This window comes from Protopterus annectens, chromosome 4.part0 (genome assembly GCF_019279795.1).
Source record: "Protopterus annectens isolate FY-2018-M chromosome 4.part0, PAN1.0, whole genome shotgun sequence".
NCBI lineage: Eukaryota > Metazoa > Chordata > Ceratodontiformes > Protopteridae > Protopterus > Protopterus annectens.
This window is the reverse complement of record NC_056733.1, coordinates 1,021,724,877-1,021,746,838: the sequence shown is the minus strand read 5'-3', so window position 1 is coordinate 1,021,746,838 and position 21,962 is coordinate 1,021,724,877. Positions and strand designations below refer to the sequence as shown.

Genomic DNA, 21,962 nt, shown 5'->3' with positions numbered 1-21,962 from the left:
ATTTTCTGTTAATGCAGCAGTTGCAGGATTCACTCCCTAGTAAACCCATTCAAGTTCTTTTATCTTCGGGTATTTTATTGAATTTAAAACAGCAAATTCACAATTTCTTTTCTATTAAATTATTAGCTTGGAGACGATTTGCAACATGTACAAAGGGCCAAAGTAAAATTGCAGTTAAGTTTTGTTTAAATCTCTGTTCAGAACATTTATAATTTTTTACCGGTCATTGTTCTGAGTAGTAATGCTGGAAAAGCTTCAATAAATTACCCTTTCTCTTTTAGTGGTTGGCTATGTTGGGTCTCTATTTTTAAAAGGGTAGTAGATTAAGGCACATACTTGGTATGAAAGATTTGTCGTATTGATTTTTAGCTTCTCTTGTCTTTTGTACCATCAACCGATGGATTAGTTAATTCTTGCAGTTTGGTAACCGGTGCTCCTGTTTGTGTGCTGTTGGGGTGGAACTGAAAGGTGCAACAGATAGTGCTAAAGGCTTGCACTTTCACATGCAACTTTCTGTTGACTTGGTTTTAATGAATGTAACATGCATAAAATTTGTTTTGTGGTTTCATTGTTTAGACAGTTGTATGCTGTTCTCAGCCTTGCATTTTTGGGTGACCAATTTTATTGGCTCAGGTGTCAGATTGTTTGATTATTCTGACATTTGTTGTGCTCTTCCCTCCAAAATTTTAATTCTTTTGAAGACATTCAGCCTGTTGTACACATTGGTAATTTTTAGATGTATTCGTTACTTGGAACCCAAGTCCATGAATGGCTATAGAGACTACAGTGACAGGAGTCATGCTGTTGAGTACTGTCAGAATGGCTACTACCACAGAGATCATAGCAGGCAACATCACCGAGACTATAAGGATACCACTAAGTCTTCTGCACGAAGTAGAATCAGCAGATGTAAAAGAAAGCACAGGAGACACCATGGTCACTCAAGTCATTCAGACTCGGTATGCACGAGTTTTGGGATTTAAAACTTTATAGCTGACATTAATGTACAATATATGTAATTATTCACATCTGCATGCATTTGACATAGTATTCTGTGATTTACCCTGTGGATTGTCCAGGAGGAAGAGGCTCACCTTTGTATTACTAGGCCACTGCTTGAGGTGCAGTAAAACGTGGTGGGGGGGCTTTTAAAAACCAGCTATTGCAGCTTTTGCTGTAAAATTATTTTAACTAATTACATTTTGGCATTGCGAGTAGGCCTCAAGTTGTAGAAACTGGCTGATTGTCAACCTCCTGAGCTATCCTGGGCATTAGTGGTCTCTCCTTGAAATTTGGGTGTAGCTGATTCTTGAGGTGAAAATTATGTGACTTGTACATTTCTAATTGAAATTTTGAGGGTTTAGAGTAAATTTGCTGGAAGTCGTCCCCCACCCCCCCATATATAACTTTAATGGGGTGTGTAGGCTCATTTTGTTTTTACTTGTGTTGTAACTATTTTCCCTTAAGATTGTCAAATTTCTTTGTCCAGCATGAATGTATCCTGGTTTGGTTCTGTTGTATGTTGCTATGGCTTGGACATCTGCAGCATAGTTGGCAACTATTAATGCCTTTAACCTGCAATAGTCTCTACATTAAGTAGTTTGCTGTATAGTGTTTGTGAGGAGTTATTTTGCACTGAAAATGCAGTTGACATGGTAGTTTTGAGGGTGACTGGAAGGAACGGTGTACAAGGCTTCCAGCATAGAGGGGTATCTTAAAAGGCCTTGGTTTCTTAGGAGTGGTACGAGTTATATTTTTTCAGATCACATGCCTGATAGCTAGATCAGGATTTGAGCTCCTTCTGACTCAGTGCTGTGGGAAATAAGTGAATGTTGTGCAAGGGCTGTACCTAACCTTTGGGCAAGTCATGTTTCATAATCCAATACTTTGCTTGTTGGCTAAATTTTCATGTCATTCCTTGCATCCTTTTGTGGGGGGTTTGTGCTCCAGCCGTTACCCTTTAGTTTATCCCTGCATTGCAGCTGTAGGGTAGGTGGTTGGGAGTAAAGCCTTGCTGTGCCTATGGGATGTGTAAGTGGGTGCCTGTTAGTAGGATTTAGTGGTGAAAGCTTTTTCACCCTTGATAGTGTGGTTGAAATGGGGGGGGGGGGGGATATGTGAGTTCCATGACCTGGTAAAATATGCTTACCAACTGAGTTTTGGCAGGCTTCATAAAAAATAGTTTGAAAGCTGCGAGTGTTTGGGGGGGGGTTATGAGCTTGAATATCAGCATTCAGTTGGTGTTTGCCTTGGATGTTGGGTTTTTATGCAGGGAGAGCAGTTGTGTATAGAGTCCATTATTGGGGAAGCACAGATTATAGAGTAGCTGTCTTTGCCATGCAATTTTTATGTATGAAATGTGTTTTTTTTTTTTACATTTTTAGTGTTAATGGATGTAGAATTGCATCAAGTGTCTTAATTTTAACATTGCCTGATTTTTCTGAAAAAAATCTTACCGAAAATTTGTTCCTTGCCATGTTTTTCTTAATCTGCCCTGTGAATTTCTGGGGGATGAATTTGAATTTGGTCCTGCCAACCTTCGTGGCCTGGCGTGTATCTGAATGCCTGAATATCGCCCTGCTGAATGAATGGCGTGTTCTGCCCTTGAATTCACACTGGTTTTTTGATTGCTGGATGATGTTGGTGCCGCCCTGTTACCGTTTCCAGAGGAACCACTACAAGAAAAGAGCCGGGAGTGTTGATGATGATGAGGGTCACCTGGTCTATCAGAGTGGAGACGTGCTAAAAGCAAGATGTATAGAATATTTTCGTAACACTTATATTTGCTTTTTTGTTTTTACAGGCAGATTGTTTAGGTTAATACAGTGGAGGCTTTATATTGTTACTGGGGCGTTAATTAACACTTTTTCAGAATAAGCTAGAAAGTATAGTGGTTTAATGGAGATGACTGGATAATTTTTAAAATTAAGGCAATTTTGCATTTTCTGTTTTTTTTTTTCTTTTCTTTTCTTTTTTTTTTTTTCATGGGAAAAGATTTTAAGTGCACTTGTTTTTTTCCAATTAGATGAAATCGTTTGCACTTTGGGAGAAGGCGCTTTTGGCAAGGTTGCAGAATGCATCGATCATGCTAAGTAAGTACCATTTACCTGTAACTTGAGACTACTGCCAACAGAACACGTGAACAAGGTTGCTGTCAGAGGAGGGGTTAATAAGTATTTTGATACTGTGTGTAGAGTGCATACTTATCCCCATTATGGGTCTGCTTTGAGGATGTAATTTGTCATTTAAATATAGATACACTTTGGATTTTTATAGTTGTACTGGGGTTCCATATATGTGGAGAACTAGATGTGATCTTTGTCACCACCCACCCCAAACTTGCACATCCCCTAATTAACACAATCAGAATAGAAACACCCTTATTACTCTGTCCAATTCTGCCTATTCCGAAGACATAACCAACCCCTCCCCATCTACTGCTCCACCACAACCTCTTTCTCCCCACTTCACGATACTAAATATCTTCTCCATAAACTCTCTTCCATAAACTCTCATCACTGTTCTATCTCCTGTCCCCACCACCGTACAACTCTAGCGCTTTATATATATATATATATATATATATATATATATATATATATATATATATATATATATATATATATATATATATATATATATATATATATATATATATATATATATATATATATATATATATATATATATATATATATATATATATATATATATATATATAAACGTGCCCTTCACTAAAACATTCACAATTTCCATGCCGCTGTTCTTCATACCTCCTTTTCAAGTCTCTAACCCCCCTCTATCTCAAAATTAAGTCCATCTCTCCAAAGCTTGACAGTCTCATCACCATGACTCCTGTCAACCAGGTGTAATTGTTAAATGTTGAAACCTGGCTAAAACCCATATGTCAAAGACACTGAATTTCTTCCATCTGGCTTTCAAACAATATGTTTAGACAGGACTCCAGAAGACAGTCATTCTCTTCCCCATCTCACTCATTCTTGTTCCATTTACTAACCCAATGCCACATTTTTCAAATGCAGAAATTAATTCCTAAATATAAACAAAAATAAACTTTGCATCGTAGCTCTCTATGTATCCCTGGTTAATAACATGCCCATATTAGAGGATATTCTAGCCTGTACTTCTCATACTAGACAATGTCTGTATTGACTGGCTTACGATGTCCGTATTAACTGGCTTAACTCCAGCCACCCTTCAAACATTAATCTCCTCTTCTACTTCACACAACTTGTACACTCCACCACCCCAAACAAAGGCAGTCTCCACCCCTTCCAAAATATCCTCAGCAGGAATACTGCCAAATACTTGGTGACCATCTCCCAGTTTTTATCATCTGCACAACCCCGCCTAATCCTAGCCAGCGTCCATATAAACAAACAAGGAACCCACTCATTTTAACGTTATAACCTTCAGCATTCTAAAAATCTTAACTGACATCTGCTAAAAATCCTCCCACTGGATGAAGCTGTTGAATAATTCCTTGACTAATATTCTAAATATCTTTGCACCTCCTGTGGTTAGAGTAAAAATGTAACCATGCCCTTTGGCTCTCTAAATGCATGCACGCTGGAGGCAAAATTTGGAGGTAATGGAGAACTTGGCAGCTGTGTTTAAAAAAAAAAAAAAAAATGCAACTGACCAGTACTTACAAACTGAAGACTGTCCTGCTCCCTTAGATTTGGGGGAGCAGACACTACTACAGATCCATAAACCTACTGTCATGCAATACCAAAAAAATTAGAATGCCTTGCCTCTAACCATTAGACTAATTCAATCCCCGACCCCCCTCATTTTAAATTTTCTCTATTACCACTGTTCTATTATGCTGGAAATCTACTTGCACTAAGCCCTCATCCTGTTCCCCTAGTTGCCTGTACTTAACAACCCCATTGTAGTTAGAATTCTAACAAATATGCCCTGTACAAATGTATGCCCTGTACTTTTATATTAAATTGTAACTTTATGATAATTGTGTTGTACAATTTGTACTTCATACTCCTGTATTTTGCCCAGTTCTCCACTGAAGTGCGTTCTGTTGGCCCAGTGGACTATCCTGGTAAAAGTAAATTAGTATTCTTGCTTGTGCCTACCATGAAATTGCAGTACAACACTAGCCGTAACAATTCCCTGGATATTTCTTCCCACCGAGTTTACTTCTGAGGGGTTAGGAATGTAGGGAGTTAGGTTGGCAGTGAGAGAGGGCAGTAGGAAGGCTTTCAGATGAGCTTGTGGGCAGTGGCAAGTTTAAGAGCTTGGGTAACTGGGTGGTTTGTGCCATTGCAGGGTAATTTTTTTAAGTTGGTAGCAAATTTGCAAATTTATCGTAATTTCCTACCCTTGTGGATTTTTCATTGGTGGCCAAGTTAGTTTTCTGGAGAGGACAGAAGATGCTAACACAAGTTTTGTTCTTTTGTTATGATTGTCTCACTGTTTGTTTTTTAAGTTCAATGTGATGTGTGCCTTGGACTGGGTTCTGTGACTCTCACTTGGGTGAATTTTCTGTACAGAATATTGCATGTATGTTTGACCTTTTGAGGTGTGCAGGTGGTTTTAACTTGGAAGCCTTCCCAGTATACTAACCACCTGCCCTTAAATAGTCTGATCTGATGTGTTGGCCTCTTGTTCCTCAACCCCATGGGTTTGTATCTGATCCAGCTCTCGAGCTCCCTGTAATTACTTAAATCATCGGTATGTCGGAAACTAACCATTTAAGAAATGCACTACTTGTGGGCAAAAAATTCCTAATCAGATGGTAAAAAGTGTTATGTATGTATGCATCAGTTTGTATATGTACATGTGTGTGAATTGGAGCTGGTTGTTAGAACGTGTATTGCAAGCCCGACCTTCACATCACAGCTTTTGCCGATTGGCAAAAAATCTTTTTTTTTTTTTTTTTAAGGTTGTGTTTTTGCTACAACTACTACCTCCCCCCAAAACCAATAAGTCTGTTCTTTTGGAGCATAGAACATTCCCACCGAAGCCCCCCCCCCCTCCCCCGGTCATCTTGGAGCTGCTTTCCAAGACCAGAAAACTTTGGGCCAGATCTGAAGATTTTTGGATCCTGTCAACATTTGTCAGCCCTGCAGTGCCATTTTCAAAATATGTAACTTACTCCCATGTTCTTGTTTCTCCCTTCCCGTGTTAATGTTTTTTCCCTTCACTGGTCTGTCCAGGTGTTGAGTCACAGGATCCAAAATCCCCAAGATCTGTCTGATCTGGGGAAAATATATCTGATTCTGAATATATCCCTGATTAGTTTCAGTCTGGAAAAGTGGCAGCATTAGGGGCCTGGATCAACTTGGATGTTGGATCCATTCCTAGAGTTTCAGCCCTGGATAGTTTGGAGGGGAAGAAAATGACTGGTCTCGGGAAGAAAGAATTGGAGGCTTCTATGTCTTGGACTTGCCCTCTTCTAGCCTCTCTATGTATAGTTCCCCTTCCTATGGTGGTTGGTGGTCTTGTATTTTTCCATGGCTACAAAGGCCATCTCTGGATCCAGTCTGGGATCTAACCGTGTCCAACCCCTCTAACTTCATGTGGTCACACACACACACACACACACACACACACACACACACTTCCAGCAGTGGTTAGTCAAGACTGTCTCTTCCTGTATGTACCATTATCGTGGCTTCACAAGTCTACAAGAGCAAGTGAAAGATGCTCCCTTTGGGCTTTGACATCTGTTTGCTGCTCTCCTTTTTAGCGATAAAGGAGTTTTTCTACGATTTTCAACTTCAGATAGCTGTTGCTAGTCTTTACACTGAAGACAAGTTATTCTTGGCTTCATCCAAATTATGCAGAGCATTCCTAAAGGGTATTCTCAGACCAATAAAAGGATCTTTCACCTCTGTGGGATCTTAAGTTAGTTGTGCTACAAAGTAACTTGAAAAACTTAACCTTCAGCTAAATCCAGTTTTAAAATCTTTTTCATGGAAAATCGGTGTTGGGTCATTATCCTGCCAAGAGGATATACTAATCTTTGCCCTGAATGTAACATTTCCTTCTATACCAGTCTACAAATTTTTTGAGCAAAAAGTGGTACGTACTTCTCCTTGATGTACACACGAACAAGTGCTTTTCACAGGACAAAACAGAAAAATCAGACCAACTTTTTTCTTCACCAAAAAGACTGGAATACCCAGTTTCTAAATTCTCGCTCACTCAACTTGTGTACTTGCCATAAGTAGGCACCTTCTCAGCTTCCTCTTATCCACCCCAGACCTTCAGTTTCTCGTCTGTGTTCGGTTCTTGTAGCTATGAGATTAATGGTGACATATCTGAGGCAATTGAAATGGACTAAGGCATTGTGTAGAGGGAGGAGCTTCAGGGTTGGATCCGAAGTCTGCAGTATGTAGTAAAGTTGGATCTGAGGATTGGGTCCAAACCCATGGGTTGAGGATGAAAATAGGAAACGTGTGCCTAATTATAGTGAGTACGTAGCTTGCTTTTTATTTCCGTGCTTGGGACACTGAGTTTTAACCCTGGTTCGTTGGTTTGAAAGATTGAGTGTTCGTTATGATAATGGTAACTTTTGTAAAGGAATTTATCTGTTGTATTTTCCCCCTTCAGTGGAGGTGCACGAGTTGCAGTAAAAATTATAAAGAATGTTGATCGCTACAGAGAAGCTGCATACTCTGAAGTAAAAGTCTTGGAACATGTAAATCGTATGGATCCTAGCAATAAGTAAGTGCACACTTAGATTTACGGTTCGGCTGTTGAGATGAAAGCTTTAGTATGTGAATGTAATTTTCTCCCCCTCCTTTTCTTTTTTAGGTTGTGTGTACACATGGTGGAGTGGTTTGACCATCATGGACATGTCTGTATAGTCTTTGAACTGCTGGGATTGAGTACCTACGACTTCATAAAAGAGAACAATTTCATGCCATTAAATTTGCACCATATTAAACACATTGCGTATCAGATCTGCAGCGCAATTGCACGTAAGTTCCAAGCTTAAATGCACTGAGATAGCTTATATTGATAACTGACTTGTTTCCGGGTGTCTGAGGTGTCTGAACAGAGCCTCTGATTTGCAGTACAGAATTTTGTGCTTTTAAAACTTGTAATAACCAGAGGTGGGGAACTGAACTTGGAGAGGTGTGCAGGATTTTATGGGTCTATATTAGAGCATTCGAAGTTTTAAAACTTCGAATGTTCTAATATCGACCCCTATTCAGCAAAAGATGAAAATATTGAAGCAACAGAGAACCAAATTTTTTAACTAGGGAAATGTTTCTGTTGCTTCGGTGTTTTCAGCACTGTGGTGGAACGTTGGGGTCTGGTTCAGGTAAGTGTGCAATTGAGTGCGGGTTAGGTTAGTTAGGGTGAGGAGTGTGCGATGGTGTCAGACCTTAGGGTTTGGGTTAAGGTTAGTGGGGGGGGGGTGTAATAGTTTAGTATAGGGTTAGGTGTAAGATTGTGTGTTGGAACAGCAAATTTTTTCCCTAGGAACTGTTCAAGTCATGGGTGATGCAATTCCCCTGTGACCTTTTAACTTCATTGCCTGTCTGATGTACTTGCTGTATGTGCTCTTTCAATGCCTGTGCTTCCCCATACTTGTGCACAGACTTCATTCAGCTTGTTTTTGTTTTCATGCTGTTATCTGTAAAGGTTATGGTCTTTCTTGAAAGGAAGCCTTTTTAATTCAACATTGGCCATGTGGTGGTTGGCGGTCCTTATGGTAGTTGTAGCAGAACATTTCTGAATAGTGAAAAAGATTGGACAACTTGAGTTGACTGGTTTCAGTTGAATCAGGGTCCCTCTTAAGTGGGAGCTAATTTTACTGTAGTTGGGTTTTTGAGTGCTCACTGTTGCCTTGTCCTAAATTTGTTTTTCTTTCCCTTTTTGTAGTCTTGCATCGGAATAAACTTACGCATACAGATTTAAAGCCTGAAAACATTTTGTTTGTGAACTCTGACTATACTGTGGAGTACAACCCCAAAGCAGTAAGTGTCCTTTACAGTCAATGTAGTTTCAATTACTTGGTTCAAAAATGGTTATTGGGTAAATTTCTTTGGGAGTGGGTTGTGAACCCCTTTTGCAACCAAGTTTGTTAAAATCAGGTTTTAACAGCATGGTATGTGAAGAAGCTGAATAGCGTAGTGTAAATAGGATCGCAATTCAGTGAGTCAGTTCTCATTTGGTCTACTGCATGGAGTTTGTCCTCTCTCACTGTACCTTTGTAGTCTTTCTCTGGATTACTTCTAACTTTGCATTCAGTCCTGTTCTGAAGATTTTTAGAGCAATCTCTCCCTCCCCTTTATCGATTCAGTATTTCTTGCACATGAAAAGTTGTGGTGTACACAAGTGTGGCTGCTTTTGTGGTCCACACTTAGTAGTTGCATTGTGTGCAGTTCAGAGAAGGAATGGTACTTGCTAAAAGCTTATGGCTAGGAGGCACATATAAATTTTCCATTGTAAACTAATGTTGCTCCTAGTTGTCATCACCTGCTTTTGCAGTCTTACGACATGATTTTTTTTGTTTGTTTTTAGAAGCGTGATGAAAGAACATTAAAGGATACAAGTGTGAAAGTAGTAGATTTTGGGAGTGCTACATATGATGATGAGTATCATAGTAGCTTGGTTTCAACGAGACATTATAGAGCTCCTGAAGTAATTCTTGGTAAGATAATCTACTAAATTTGAGAAAAATGGTTTTAATTTTGTTGCCTGCACTGTTAAAGTAATGCTTTCCTTGGGTTAGATTTATTTTTGAATTTGCAGAAGGTGGTGTATATCCTGTGCTTGGGTCTCCATTGATTTCACTTAGTTGAATAACTTAACTTTTAAGTGTTCGTGCCATATAATGGATTTTTATTCCCCACAACTATTTAGTTTAGAAAAGTATACTTGTGCTTGGTGGGTTTACCAGATTGAAAATTGCCTTTTCAGGGGCAACTTCTGTGAACCAATGACTTTGAAGAGGGTGCCAAAACAGTCAAACCATATAACAGAAGAGGGTGGAGATTTGCATGTTTTAGGAGTTCAGTGTGTAGGCTTTGTAAGCCTTGCTGTTCCACCCAAACCTGTGTGTCACCTTGTCTGTCTGGAGTAGTATGTTATTTTGGAAGTGGGCTAAGGGTTTTGCAAGAGGCTGTTGGGCAGTATCTTACTGTGTGGCCCAGATGAACCTGGGCTAAATTTAGTATTTCACATCCTTAGTTTAAGGTTAAAGGGATTGAACTGCACTCCACATGAAAGGACCTTGCACTGTGTGAGAATCCTTTGAGGTGCATATTTGTCGCATGTATAGTTTAAATCTTGTGTCTAGCGTTTCTAGTACTGTTTATTTTGGGAAATTGGGGGGGGGTGGCGGCATTGCACCAGGGCTGGATTTGAGGATGCCTTGTATGCCAGTCCTGTAGGCTTTGGCTTTACTATTTCAGTAGGATTGTTTTTATGCACCAGCCTCTCTGGTGAGGAACCTTGGTGGGCAGTGACCTTTGTCAGTGATGATGCAACTTCCTTGGGTGTGGATTCCATTTTTTTTACTTAAGATAGTAATGTGTTTTTTTTTTGTGTGTGTGTAGGGCACTAATGCTGTCCATTTGTTTTAAGGCTCTGACTTCTGAGCGGTAGATGCCAAACTGGAATGGGTTGAGCACTGATCCATGGGGTGCTCTTCTGATGACTGGTCAGTTGTTGGTGTCATTTTTCTGTAATCCAGATGTCAATCCAGCAGGTTGTGCAGGGATTTGGGTTTCTAGCTACATTTATGATCCAACACACTGTTGCTTTTGACAAACCTTAGCCAGGTTTGTCTTGGTGGCAGTCTACAGAGTTTGCCAGGTTAAGTAGGCAAGAATTTCCCTTGACAAAGCCAAACTGGGACTGAGGGGTCTGGTTTCTAGTGTCTGCTCTCCCTTTGTGAGGGGGCTTACATTCACTTGACACACCGGCCCAGGAGGCTGCTGTTTTGTGATACAGCCCAGAATATTGTGGGGCCCTTCAAGGTGGTGTTGGGGCTTTTAGCAAATCCTGCAAAGACCTGCTCCTTGTTTTATAGTCTGGATGTTATACAGCAAGGGGATTTCAAAGGGGAGTGGAGAGTGAAGTTTAAGCTGAATGCCTGCCCACTCCAATAAATGTTTCCGTTTACCACCCAAGCACACTCTGACTTAATGAAGACCTTGTGGTTGTACTTGGCCTTGTAGTTTTCTTGGAGGTAGCTTTCCATAACTTTTTTTCACTTTTGTTGTATGCCCTGGCTGGTATTCACCCAATATGGTTCTTTTGGTGTTTTATATGGGCATGCTTCTGGTAGATACAGCAGTCTCTATGCAGCTATTCACATGTATGTGGTTTCTTTCATAGGTTACTATAATTTGTGGGTTGGATTGGGGAGGCATTCAACTTTGGCAAAGTCTGTCTAAAGTAGAATATCCTTTGCTTTAACTCATTACAGCAGAGTGTCTCCAGGCATCTCACTGTCACTGTGTCTCTAGGTGTCAAATATTGCCTGTTCATATTTGCATTAATTCCAAAACCATATTTACATACAAGGCATCAGAAAATTTTGTCTTTAAGCATAGATTATGGCAAACACTATTATCTGTCAATGTGTTTGTTATATAAGGTGTATTTTTTAAATGCTGAAGCCATGCCCACTGGGAGTTAAAGGTAGGGAATGACTTGTAAAGGAATTGATTATCTTGGAGACATTTGTGACCTGACTTCATTAGTAAAGACGTGGTGGAGGGGTGAAAGTGCAGGAAATGTCCCTGCCAGTTTGTGGCAGTGTATGTTTGCCATTCTCTCAAGGGGTAGGTCCCCCTTGAATAGGGTATTTGGATGGTGATCTTCTGCAGTAGCTGTAGGTAGGATTGCTGCATGTTGGCAGGGAAGCAGTAGCCTCACTAGTAGCTAGATTGCAGGGATTCATTCAGAGCAGTTGGATTATCCAATTTGCTCAGAAGGCAGTCTTGCTCTGCAAGTATTGTTACACCATGTAGTGGTGTGATCTGCCTTTCTGTAAATACATGTAACGTTTATGTCCATAGGAAGGATAACTTGTCAGCTTTTGCCACTGGATAATGGCTAACGTCAGTGGGGGGAGCGGACACTAGTGCTCATTATGTCTGAGGTTTTATAATGGGCCACACAACTGGATTTCTCATTTCTGGGAAACTGGTCTGAGGTATCTTGCTTGTGAATAAATATTGGCTGTTGCTAGTTGGGAGTTGTATAGACAGTGTGTGGTATATAAATGTCTTTTGGCTTGCTTATCTAGGTAGTTTAACACTTTGAATTTTTCTCTCCCTGCAGCCATTGGATGGTCCCAGCCTTGTGATGTATGGAGTATAGGTTGCATACTTATCGAGTACTATCTGGGATTGACTTTATTTCAGGTAAGTTTGCAAAAGTTAAACTACTGCTCTTAAAACATCGTCTTTGGTTTGCATTGCAGTTGCCTTTGAAGTCTTTCCAAGTACATGGGCATAGGCAAGAACAGACTTGTGGTAAATCATTACGTAGTCTGCAGTCAGGTCTGTGGAAAGGGGGGGAGGTGGACGTGGTCTGGTTGGATGTGCTAACTTGCTTGTTTTCACTCGGGCAAAACTCTGAAAACATTGGAATAAATTATGCAACTCCTCCCACTTGACTAGTTTTTTTTATCTTTGAGTAATGTAGAAGTTTTTTTGTAACTTGCTCTTCTGTACTTGGTAATATCACTTGTTACATGCTAATTCAGGTGAAGAACTGACTGTTTGTTTTTAAAGATATTCAGGGCAGGAAGTGATGCCTCTCTGTCTGTCCTCTGTCCCCATCCCCTTCTGGTGCGGTTCATCTAGTACAAGGGGATTCTCTGTTTTTGATTTTGATCCTTCAAGCCCATTAATGCTTTTTTTTTTTTATTTTAAAGAATGTCTCCTGGCCACAGTAAAAGCTGCAGAGATTATCAATTTGGTTCTATCCTCTCAGTAGCTTTCACATTTTTTTTTCTTTGGTGCTATTACAACTGTCCTGTCTCCTTTGATTTTTGTCCCCTTGTGCCTTCAGTTGTGCAACGGCCCTTTACCAGTTGGTTAAGTGCGTTTAGTACAATTTGTGTGTATAGTAACAAATATAACCCCATTTATCCTGTTTGTGGTCTTGTCCCACTGTCTTTCAGACCCTGCTATAGGAATGCCTAGTTGGGACTCCTGTCATTGCATGCAGTGTAGCATCCTGAGCTGAATCCGGAGTGCTAATATCCCATCTTGCTTTCTACTATAAACGTTAATCATCTGGAACTTTCACTTGTTTGGTCTTATGTCCATGGGCACCCTGTGGCTTTATGTTGGTGACCCCCAGTTTTACTTGGGATGATTCTGCAGTTCCCTCCATTGCTCTTTACTTCTGTGTGGAAGTAACATCGAGGTTGCATGTTAGCCATGTCTCTCCATTCCAGTTGTGCATACATGCAATCCTTTTATCTTTAGTCTGTTCCAATATAAACATTCTGATTCTCCATAGCACAGTTTTATTATCCCCCCCCCCCCCATAACCCTATGCAAAGTCTAATGCTGGTGGTGATCCTGTCGAATAAACACCATTCCCATTTTTGGGGGGACTCCCCCTTTTACTGCAGATAGATATCTGCAGCAGAAATTCTTAACTTGGTTCTAGATCTGTCTTTTTAAACTGTAGTGACTTGTAGTAGTAGTAGTAGTAGTAGTAGTAGCTGAAGTTCTGTAGACCAATGTATGGTCTGTATGCTGGAAAAAAGTCTTACCACAACTTTCCATCTGTGTTACTGTTAAGACTTTAGTTCTGTCCTTGGAACTGACGCTGCCATTGCCAAACTCGTGCCAGCCAAAAACTTCAGCCAAGTCCAAACACACAATGCCTCTCAGTCTCTCCAGATCAAGTTTGCCCACCCATAAACTATAAGGTTGTTAACCAGAGAAGGCTTGCTCTGAGCAGATACCCTAAGTAATAAGGTAATCCAAAGTCCACCAGGAGTTTAGTCTGGGAAGGAGGGGTGGGAAGTAATGAATGAATATCTACAACGCAGATGGAACGTTATGGTAAGATGCAACTTTATCTGATGCAAGTCTTCATTCCTCACTTAGGACGGAGTCCCCCAGCTACTTCTAATCCTGGGTGGCCCCAAGGAATGATATTCTGAGCACCATAGAACCAAAGGATGCTCTCTCCCTGGAGGCCAAATCAGTTGTGATGAATGTATGAGGGCTTGCCCACGTGGCTGTTGCACAGATATTGTCCAGAGGCTCTGTTCCAGATTATCGATCTAGTGCAATGAGCCTTTAGTTTAAACCTGATTTTGTTGGTAGATGAAAGTAATGGTGTTTGAGCCAGCAAAATAAGGTGATTTGGGACATGGGCTTACCCAGCCTGGCTCCTGCAAATGCTACAAACCAATCTGTCTGCCTAAGATTTTATCTTGTCCACGTAAGTTGCCTGTGAATATGAAGTATGTAGGAGGTACTCCCCTTTATTTGAATGATGGGGAAAGAAAAACAGGTAGGTCAATAGATTGGTTGATGGAGAAACCAGAAATTACATTGGACAAAGCAAAAAAGAGGGACTAGTAAGGAGAGAAACTCTATCCTTTTGGAAAATAGTGAGTCTCAACACTCAAGGCTTGCAACTCTCACTCCTCTGAGGTAAGGGCTACTAGAAGTGGGGTTTTCCAGGATAATTTCATCTCCTGAATCAGGCTCGAAGGGAGGACTCGTTAATGACTGAAGCACCAACGTAAAGTCTCTGTTCTTTAGGGGGCTTGACAGGAGGTTTAATATGTAGTACTCCTTTCGTGGAGGTTTTGCACAGTTAGTGCAACATAACTGATGAATTATCGATTCCATAGTGAATTTGCGGTAGCTGATCTATGCTGAAGCTTCAGCATGCAACAGCATAGTGAGATACTCTAGGATCTTTTTGAATGGGCATAGAGAGAGGATCCATGTTTTGTTCTTTGGCCCATATAGAGAACCTAGTCCACTTGCTGAAAATTTGTTTGGTTTGTGCGAAGCCAGGAGTGTCTCTTAACAGGGGATGAAATATTGGGTAGTCTGGACATCATTTGAAGTGGAGAGACAAAGCTGTGAGCTTGAGGCTGTGGAGCTTGGTGAATCAATACCTGGGGGTGAGTCAGATGTTCTTTTGAGATTGATCCAGGATCCATGGGCTGTGTATCAGGTGAGGCTATAGGAAAGGGAACCAGACTTGTCTGAGGCAATGATCACACTGCTTCTCAAACTGAGTTTTCTGTAGAAATTTTTGGATGAGGGTGAGTGTACAGTAGACCCTGGGGGTCAATCGTGCGTCTGAGCATCCCTATGTGACTCCCCCTGAGGGGGAATCTGGGCAAAGTAGCCTCTGCATTTGTTTAGGGGTGAAGCAAACAGGATCGCAGCAAGGCCTGCCCCAGCGACAGGATTTGAGCTGCTATACTTGGGTTGAGGGTCACTTGTGAGGCATCCATATGTTTCTGCTCAGATTGTACCAAGGAAATTTGGAGCTCCCAGGAATGTGCGTTGCTGTGAGTGGCTGGAAGCCATCAGCCAATGCTGTATTCTCATGGCTTCCCGACACAGGCTTGGTTCCGCTTTGTTTGATATACCAGACAACTGACATGTCCCATTGAATTGCAATAGTCTGGAAGGAGGGGAGGTGTGGAATGCTGGCAACGGTAAGATAACTGCCCTCAGTTCAGGACATTTATGTTCAATTTGGCCTCTGGGGGAACAAGTGCCTTGGACTGTTCCTTTCCTGGAAATGCCCCCCACCGTAACGGGGAACTGGCTGTGGTCACAGTGACCCTAAGCTGGGAACCGGCTGTGGTCATAAAGATGTATCTGGCTTCATCCACCATAGCATTTCTCTCTACCACATGATACGTCTTACAAATCTTGGGTGGGTTAAGATCGACCATTGTGATGAAAGGAGCCACTGTAATAGTCTCACATGCAGCATAGTCAGAGGTACTAGGGTAATGGCTGCTGCCATAGAGCAGCATCGTCCGAGGTACTAGGGTAATGGCTGCTGCCATAAAGCCTAAAAGTTTTAGTACAAGGCGTGCGGGTACAAGTGTCTGTAGGAGGGGGACTTGAATCTGATTTCTTATTTTTGAAAGCCTGTGAGGAGGAAGGGAAGCTTGGTAGGACGTTTAAAATCACTCATAACCCTAATTTGTTTAACATTTGATTTCTCCCAAGTTATCGTGATACCTAGGTGAAGTGCAAGGCCGTGCGTGTAAGACTGATGATGAGAAGGCTCCTGGTGTTGGGTGTGAGGGGCCAATCTTCTAGATATGGAAACACCCGGAATCCTTGGTAGTTGGAGATGAGCTACCACGACTGCCATACATTTGATAAACGCTCTGGGGGCTGTCGAGACCAAAGGGGCAGTACTGTAAACTGGTAGTGATTGGCTCCCCAGTCAGAAGCGAAGAAATCTTGAGTGTTCATCTTTATGTGGTAATGCACATCCTGTCCTTCCCCAGAAATGGGAGAATGGACTGCACTGTGACCATCCAAAATTTTTGAGGTTTGCTAAAACGTTTGAGATTTGTTTTGACAGGTCTGGGAGTAAGATCGAATGGGATATGGTAGCCTCTGGCTATTCTCTGCACCCATGAATCTGTTATGCATTGCCAGGCTTGTTGGTGCAGAGAATGACGTCCCCTGATGAAGCCGAGGAAAGTGGTCGGGCCGCCGCTCAGGAGCGCAGGTAGGGTCTGCCTGAGTGAGTCCCTGGCACCCTGGTTGCATGGATCAGTGTCATGGAAAGATCCCTGTGACGTCTTGAACCAGTTTTCTTCCCCTGTGTTTCCTAGACTAGGGTATGTGGGAGGTGGAAAAACATATGCCCCTGGCAGAGTAGGTCTTTCTTTTGGTCTCGCTGCATGTTAAGTCTCAACTTCTGAGCCAGAGAGGGAAGATTGGTCGTGTAGGTTGGTCGACGTGTAGGGAAGCTTGGTCAACAGGCACATTGACAAGGAAGGTTAAGGATCCGCAGAGTCACATGCATGCTGTCTCATTACTATGCCTGATACAGCTGCTCGAGCTGCTCCCTCTGAGTGAGAAATAGTACCCTGCCAAAGAGGCAGACACTTATTAGGTCGCTTCCCCAGTCTGTCCATCACCCAAGACTCCCTGTTTGGGGTCTGCATGGTCTGGCATCCAGGGGGACTGGTTCTGTGTTCGGGGCCTTCCAGGCATGTTGCACGATAAGCTTAGAGCTCCTCTGCAGGTGGGGTCACCCAGGAAGTAGATGGCCGGGCATGAAAAGCCTGCAAGAACACAGATTCCTCTGAAAAGGGTTAGAGTCCTCCCTCTGTTGGAGAATCTCTAATGTCTCTAAGAGGTCTTCTGGAGGGGACCCTTCTAGCTTATCGCAATCTGTGTGGTCTGTGGTGGATTTCTCAGGGGAATAGAGATGCTTCTGCAGTGACTCCTCAATGGGGTCTTCTGAAGAGGACTGTGGAGGAAGGGTTCCCTTCGGGAGGTCTTGCAACTCCTGTGCCTGAGATCCCAGAGTGGGAGTCGGGGCAGCTGCATGCTAGGGGGGGGGGTGGTTCTGATCCCTATGCCAGTGGTACTAACATTTGGAAAGCGGGCCCACCAGAGGAGGGATGGGAGCCTGGAACAGAGGACTACTTCAGAGCCAGGGTTACACCCTGCCCAACAAGCCCACCTCTGAACGAGGAGCACAGAGGAGTGGTAGCTGCCGGAGCAGAAACTTTAGACTGCCACTTAAAAAATTTGCACTAAACTAGGAGTAATGGTGCTGACACCCCAATCCCTGCTCTGAGGATGTGGCAGTATTCCTGGTGCCACGGGTGAAATCGGAACTGATGGATATTGGAACCGAAGTCTCAACCGTGGGAGCTGTCCCTAATGCTCTACCTTCCTCCTCCCTTCCTTAACTTTGTGAATCAACCCAAATGTGCTGCAACAGTGAAACATGAACATAGTACAGTTGTGTGCACTTACCATAAATATAGATGTTAGTGTATTCACTGTTGCAGTCCTGGTTACCCTCCCTTCAGCCCCCTGACTTCTCTTGGCTCTAACTTTCTTGTTTGGTGTATTTACATTTTCTGGTGTATTGCTTTTTGTTAGAGGTGTAACATATTGCTTCCCATTATGGGGGTACTTGACATCTCTGGCAAGAAAAACTGAAATAGTGTCTGCTGCATGTTTTATACCCCTGACGTCATGGAAGAAGACTGCATCCGATGCAGGAATCTTAAGACTCTGGTATTCAGGCAGGCTGAGGGCTACCTGCCTGATGACCCAAATGTGATGACTGCAACAGTGAATACACTTGACATCTACACAAGCGTACACAACTGTACTTTTTCATGCTATTTGTTAAAGAGTACAAACAATGGTACTAAAAATACCCCAAGTAGTAAAGGGAAGGACCTACCAAAGGTAGGCGAGACTGTACCAACGATGGTACGAAAAGAATTGCCGAAGGTAGATGGAAGAAAGTGTAAAAGTAAAGACTACGAGAGAGGCTTAAACTAACAAAGGTTATGTAGGTAAACCATAAAAATAGTTCACTCTAGAGGCTAGGCACGTCTGACAAATGCAGCAAATGAGATCGGAAGACTGAGGGGCATTGTGGGTAGGACTTAGCTGAGAGTTTGGCTGGCACGAGCTTGGTAATGGCTGTCTGTTCCGAGGCTGGAACTTAATATTTACAACATCCGATAATTCCTTTTTAAATGTAATTAAGTTGTATGCATAGCTATTGTTTGTCTTAACCCAGCCCTCTGAGGCAAGTATACCCTAGGTTAAGTATCGCCAGTGGTGAATTATTTGAGCTGGCAGATGTGTGAACTTGCATGCTACCATTAAGTTTTCAATTTGTTTTGTTCCCAATTTTTAGACTCATGATAGTAAAGAACATTTGGCCATGATGGAGCGAATTCTTGGACCATTACCATCTGACATGATTTCAGAATCAAGGCAAGTATCTGAAGAGCCTTGGTATAATTGTGAAATATACCTATTAAGCACAACTTTATAATGGTTGTATGTAAACATTCTTTGCAAGTAGGTAGACTTGAAATGGTAAATTGTGGTGGTAAAATTTATAGCCAACTTCCAAGACTGAGTTTGAGGTGCTTTGAATGACCCTTGCTTGCTAATTAAAGTCAAAATAAACTAAATGGGTCCAATGTTATCCATAATCCTAATATTTGTATGTATATCTTGCAGTTTGGGGGGGGGGGGGGGTTACTTGCCAGGAATTAAAATTGCATTTAGATTGGATCATTAGCAGTTGCTAAATGAACACAGCTGTCTACAGCCTTGAGTAAAACTTGAGGGAAGTTGTGTGGGCAGGAAACTACTGGTGAGGAAGCCTAAAGGTGTTGGAAATGTTTCCTGTCTTGGGACTTCATTTTTCTGGTTGTTCAGCTCTTATTTGCTCGATGTGGTGATAGGTTAACTGTCAGCACCGCAGTTTTCAGCTTCCAGGATTTTATTCTTCCCTGGTTCTGAAAGTGTTCTTTTGCATGAAAATAATAGCGTATGTCGAGCCCAGCTGGTTCTTCTGACTTGTAAAGTCATTTGCCTTCCTGGTAGTTGCCATGCCTTGTTAGGTTACAAGGGCAGCTGTGTGAGCAAGTGTCCAACCCTGTCTTGGAGCAAAATAATGATACTGCTTTACAGGGTTACTTCAAGTTGGAATGGAGGGGGGCACTGCCTTCTCTTGTACACTGATCTTGTTATAGCAGGTCTGTCTACCTGGGATGTCCCACAACTAATATGAGAAATTTTGCTGCATCATTGTTCTGTTTAGCGTAGGCAGTCAATCAAAACTGCTATCTAATTTTAATAAATGTCTGCCTACGGCTGTAAGTGCCTTTAAATGCAGCACTGCAAATTCTGTTCTTGCAGTAATCAAAATGTAATTGGGGGGGGGGGGTTAAACCTAGGAAGCGGGTTACACACTAGCATCTGTGAAAAGTATATTTGACCATGTATAACACATTGTGGTACGAAGAATAAGACATTTAAAAGCCCACTTCAGTGAGGGTAAAAAGGCGGATAAGAATTGTGATTAGGGGATAATTGTCCTGGGGAAGGGATTAAAACTGCTTTTAGGCTTTGCATGTAGTTTAATACCTGGTATCTTACCAGCAGTTTTGAACTGTCAAAAGAATTACACCCCTGCAGAGCTAATGGTTCACTATCTTTTGTGGTGTGTGTGCAGGTGGCAAAAGTTAATGTCTTTGAAGCTAACGGGGGATGGGTATGTAGTGCAAGTACACTACAGTTTTTTTCATATTGGTTGTATTTTAAACACTGCACTTTTTACAGGAAACCCAAATACTTTAAGCATGGAAAATTGAATTGGGATGAACACAGTTCTTCGGGTCGTTACGTTAGGAAACGCTGTAAACCGCTTAAAGTAAGTGTCTCTCTCTTTTCTTTTTTATGCAATTTTATTTTCAACCTTCATGAATCTTAATTTGCTGTCTCTGTTTTAGCATTATATGATGAGTCATGATCCTGAGCATATGAAGTTTTTTGACCTCATCCAAAAAATGTTGGAATACGACTCTTCAAACAGGATTACCCTTGAGGAAGCACTGAAACATCCTTTCTTCGATTCGTTACAAAAGACAGAAAAGCTTCATAGTGAACTTTAAAGATTATAGCAGATTTGTTGGACTGTATCAGTCGTAAAATTATTGTACGATTTGTACATCTGATTTTGTACAGTGTACATTTGAAGTAATTTATTTTCTATAGTGTGTATTTAATAAATATTTTTGTAAGTCTTTCCTCTTTTTTTGGGTGAAAGTTGACAACCCATTTTTTTCCTCTGCAGGTTGAAGGTAATCTGAATCTTTTGATACGTGGCAACTGTCAAAATGCATGCTTAGTCCTTGGTAATCGCTTTAATTGTCTGGTCCAAAACTTGTTGCACACCATCTACTAGTGTTTGAGGGAAGATGCACTGATGGTAATGCACTAAAAGAGCACAGCTGATGTACTAAAACAAGTAAAATGTTAGTCTCAATTTGTGAAAGTGTTAGGGGCAGTATAGAATAGTGGGATGCTGCTAGGCTTGGTAATCAAATGGCTGCCATTTGTAGATTTTTGCACATAAGAGACACAAATTGCTTGGGGTGAACTTTTTCCCTCTGTTTAAACATGCATCCATTCGGGTCGTGCTATATACATACAGGGTTATGAAGATTTCATTGTAAAGCATACATTATGATAAATAGCATCGATATTTGATCTGTCTAGTGCAACTGTAGATGCTGAATATTTGTGTTAGTAATTCTCAACTTTTGGGTAACTTGGGCAGAGCTGCATAACCTCAAAGCTCACATCTGAAATGCTGCTGACAGCACAAGTCTTGCTTTGGTAGTTAACTGAGTTCATAAGTTTGTACATTACAAAGCTAATTCACTACCTTTTTGTTTTTGGCTTAAATCCAGTTTAATTTATCCTGAACAGCTTTCTATTTAAAGTTCTCTTGTAACACTTGGAAGTTTCAGAGGTGAATATTTGAACTGTAAGGTGATAACTAAATTTTTAAAGGTTTAAGTTGCACAGACTTGGGAGTTATGGTAGAGGGAATGAGTCAAAATGTAATTTTGTTTTTGGACCTCTCAGCAATACTACTACCCCACCTTATTCAATTTCTTGTCTATTATAGCCTTGCCTATAACTTGTAAAATGGTTGCACTGAATCATTTTCTAGTTCAGTTTTGTGGTGACAGACTAAAATTAGTTGAATAGTTGTGTGTGATGCGATCTTGAAGCTTGTGTTTCAGAGATGGCCACCAAGGAATTCACTTAAATTGAGATTCAGATTTAATGTCAGTTTCCCTTAACACAAGGACTGATTGGCAAGACGTGATCAGTTGTTTATGGAGTGTCTGCCCTGTCTACAGCCAGTTACAGAACTGTAGAATCATAGGTTCATACTGTAGAATCATAGGTTCATACTAG

General features: G+C 41.4%; 1 protein-coding gene across 6 annotated transcripts in view; it reads left to right on the top strand.

Moving 5' to 3' along the window:
- The window catches only part of LOC122799716 (dual specificity protein kinase CLK4-like), a 37,238-nt gene extending 16,462 nt beyond the window's left edge, over nt 1–20,776 (top strand). For 2 of the 6 annotated variants that reach the window (XM_044068958.1, XM_044068957.1), the window contains exons 3-13: nt 737–959; nt 2,668–2,755; nt 3,026–3,092; nt 7,597–7,710; nt 7,801–7,967; nt 8,878–8,972; nt 9,520–9,649; nt 12,292–12,374; nt 18,874–18,953; nt 20,313–20,403; nt 20,483–20,776. In XM_044068958.1, the coding sequence (XP_043924893.1) occupies nt 737–959; nt 2,668–2,755; nt 3,026–3,092; nt 7,597–7,710; nt 7,801–7,967; nt 8,878–8,972; nt 9,520–9,649; nt 12,292–12,374; nt 18,874–18,953; nt 20,313–20,403; nt 20,483–20,644 (1,300 nt within the window). In that variant the 3' untranslated portion in view covers nt 20,645–20,776. Of the gene's footprint in view, nt 1–736; nt 2,756–3,025; nt 3,093–7,596; nt 7,711–7,800; nt 7,968–8,877; nt 8,973–9,519; nt 9,650–12,291; nt 12,375–18,873; nt 18,954–20,312; nt 20,404–20,482 lie in introns of those variants that run through there. The other 4 variants (XM_044068956.1, XM_044068955.1, XM_044068961.1 and 1 more) reach the window with 4 other exon arrangements.
- Nucleotides 20,777–21,962: the final 1,186 nt, after the last annotated feature.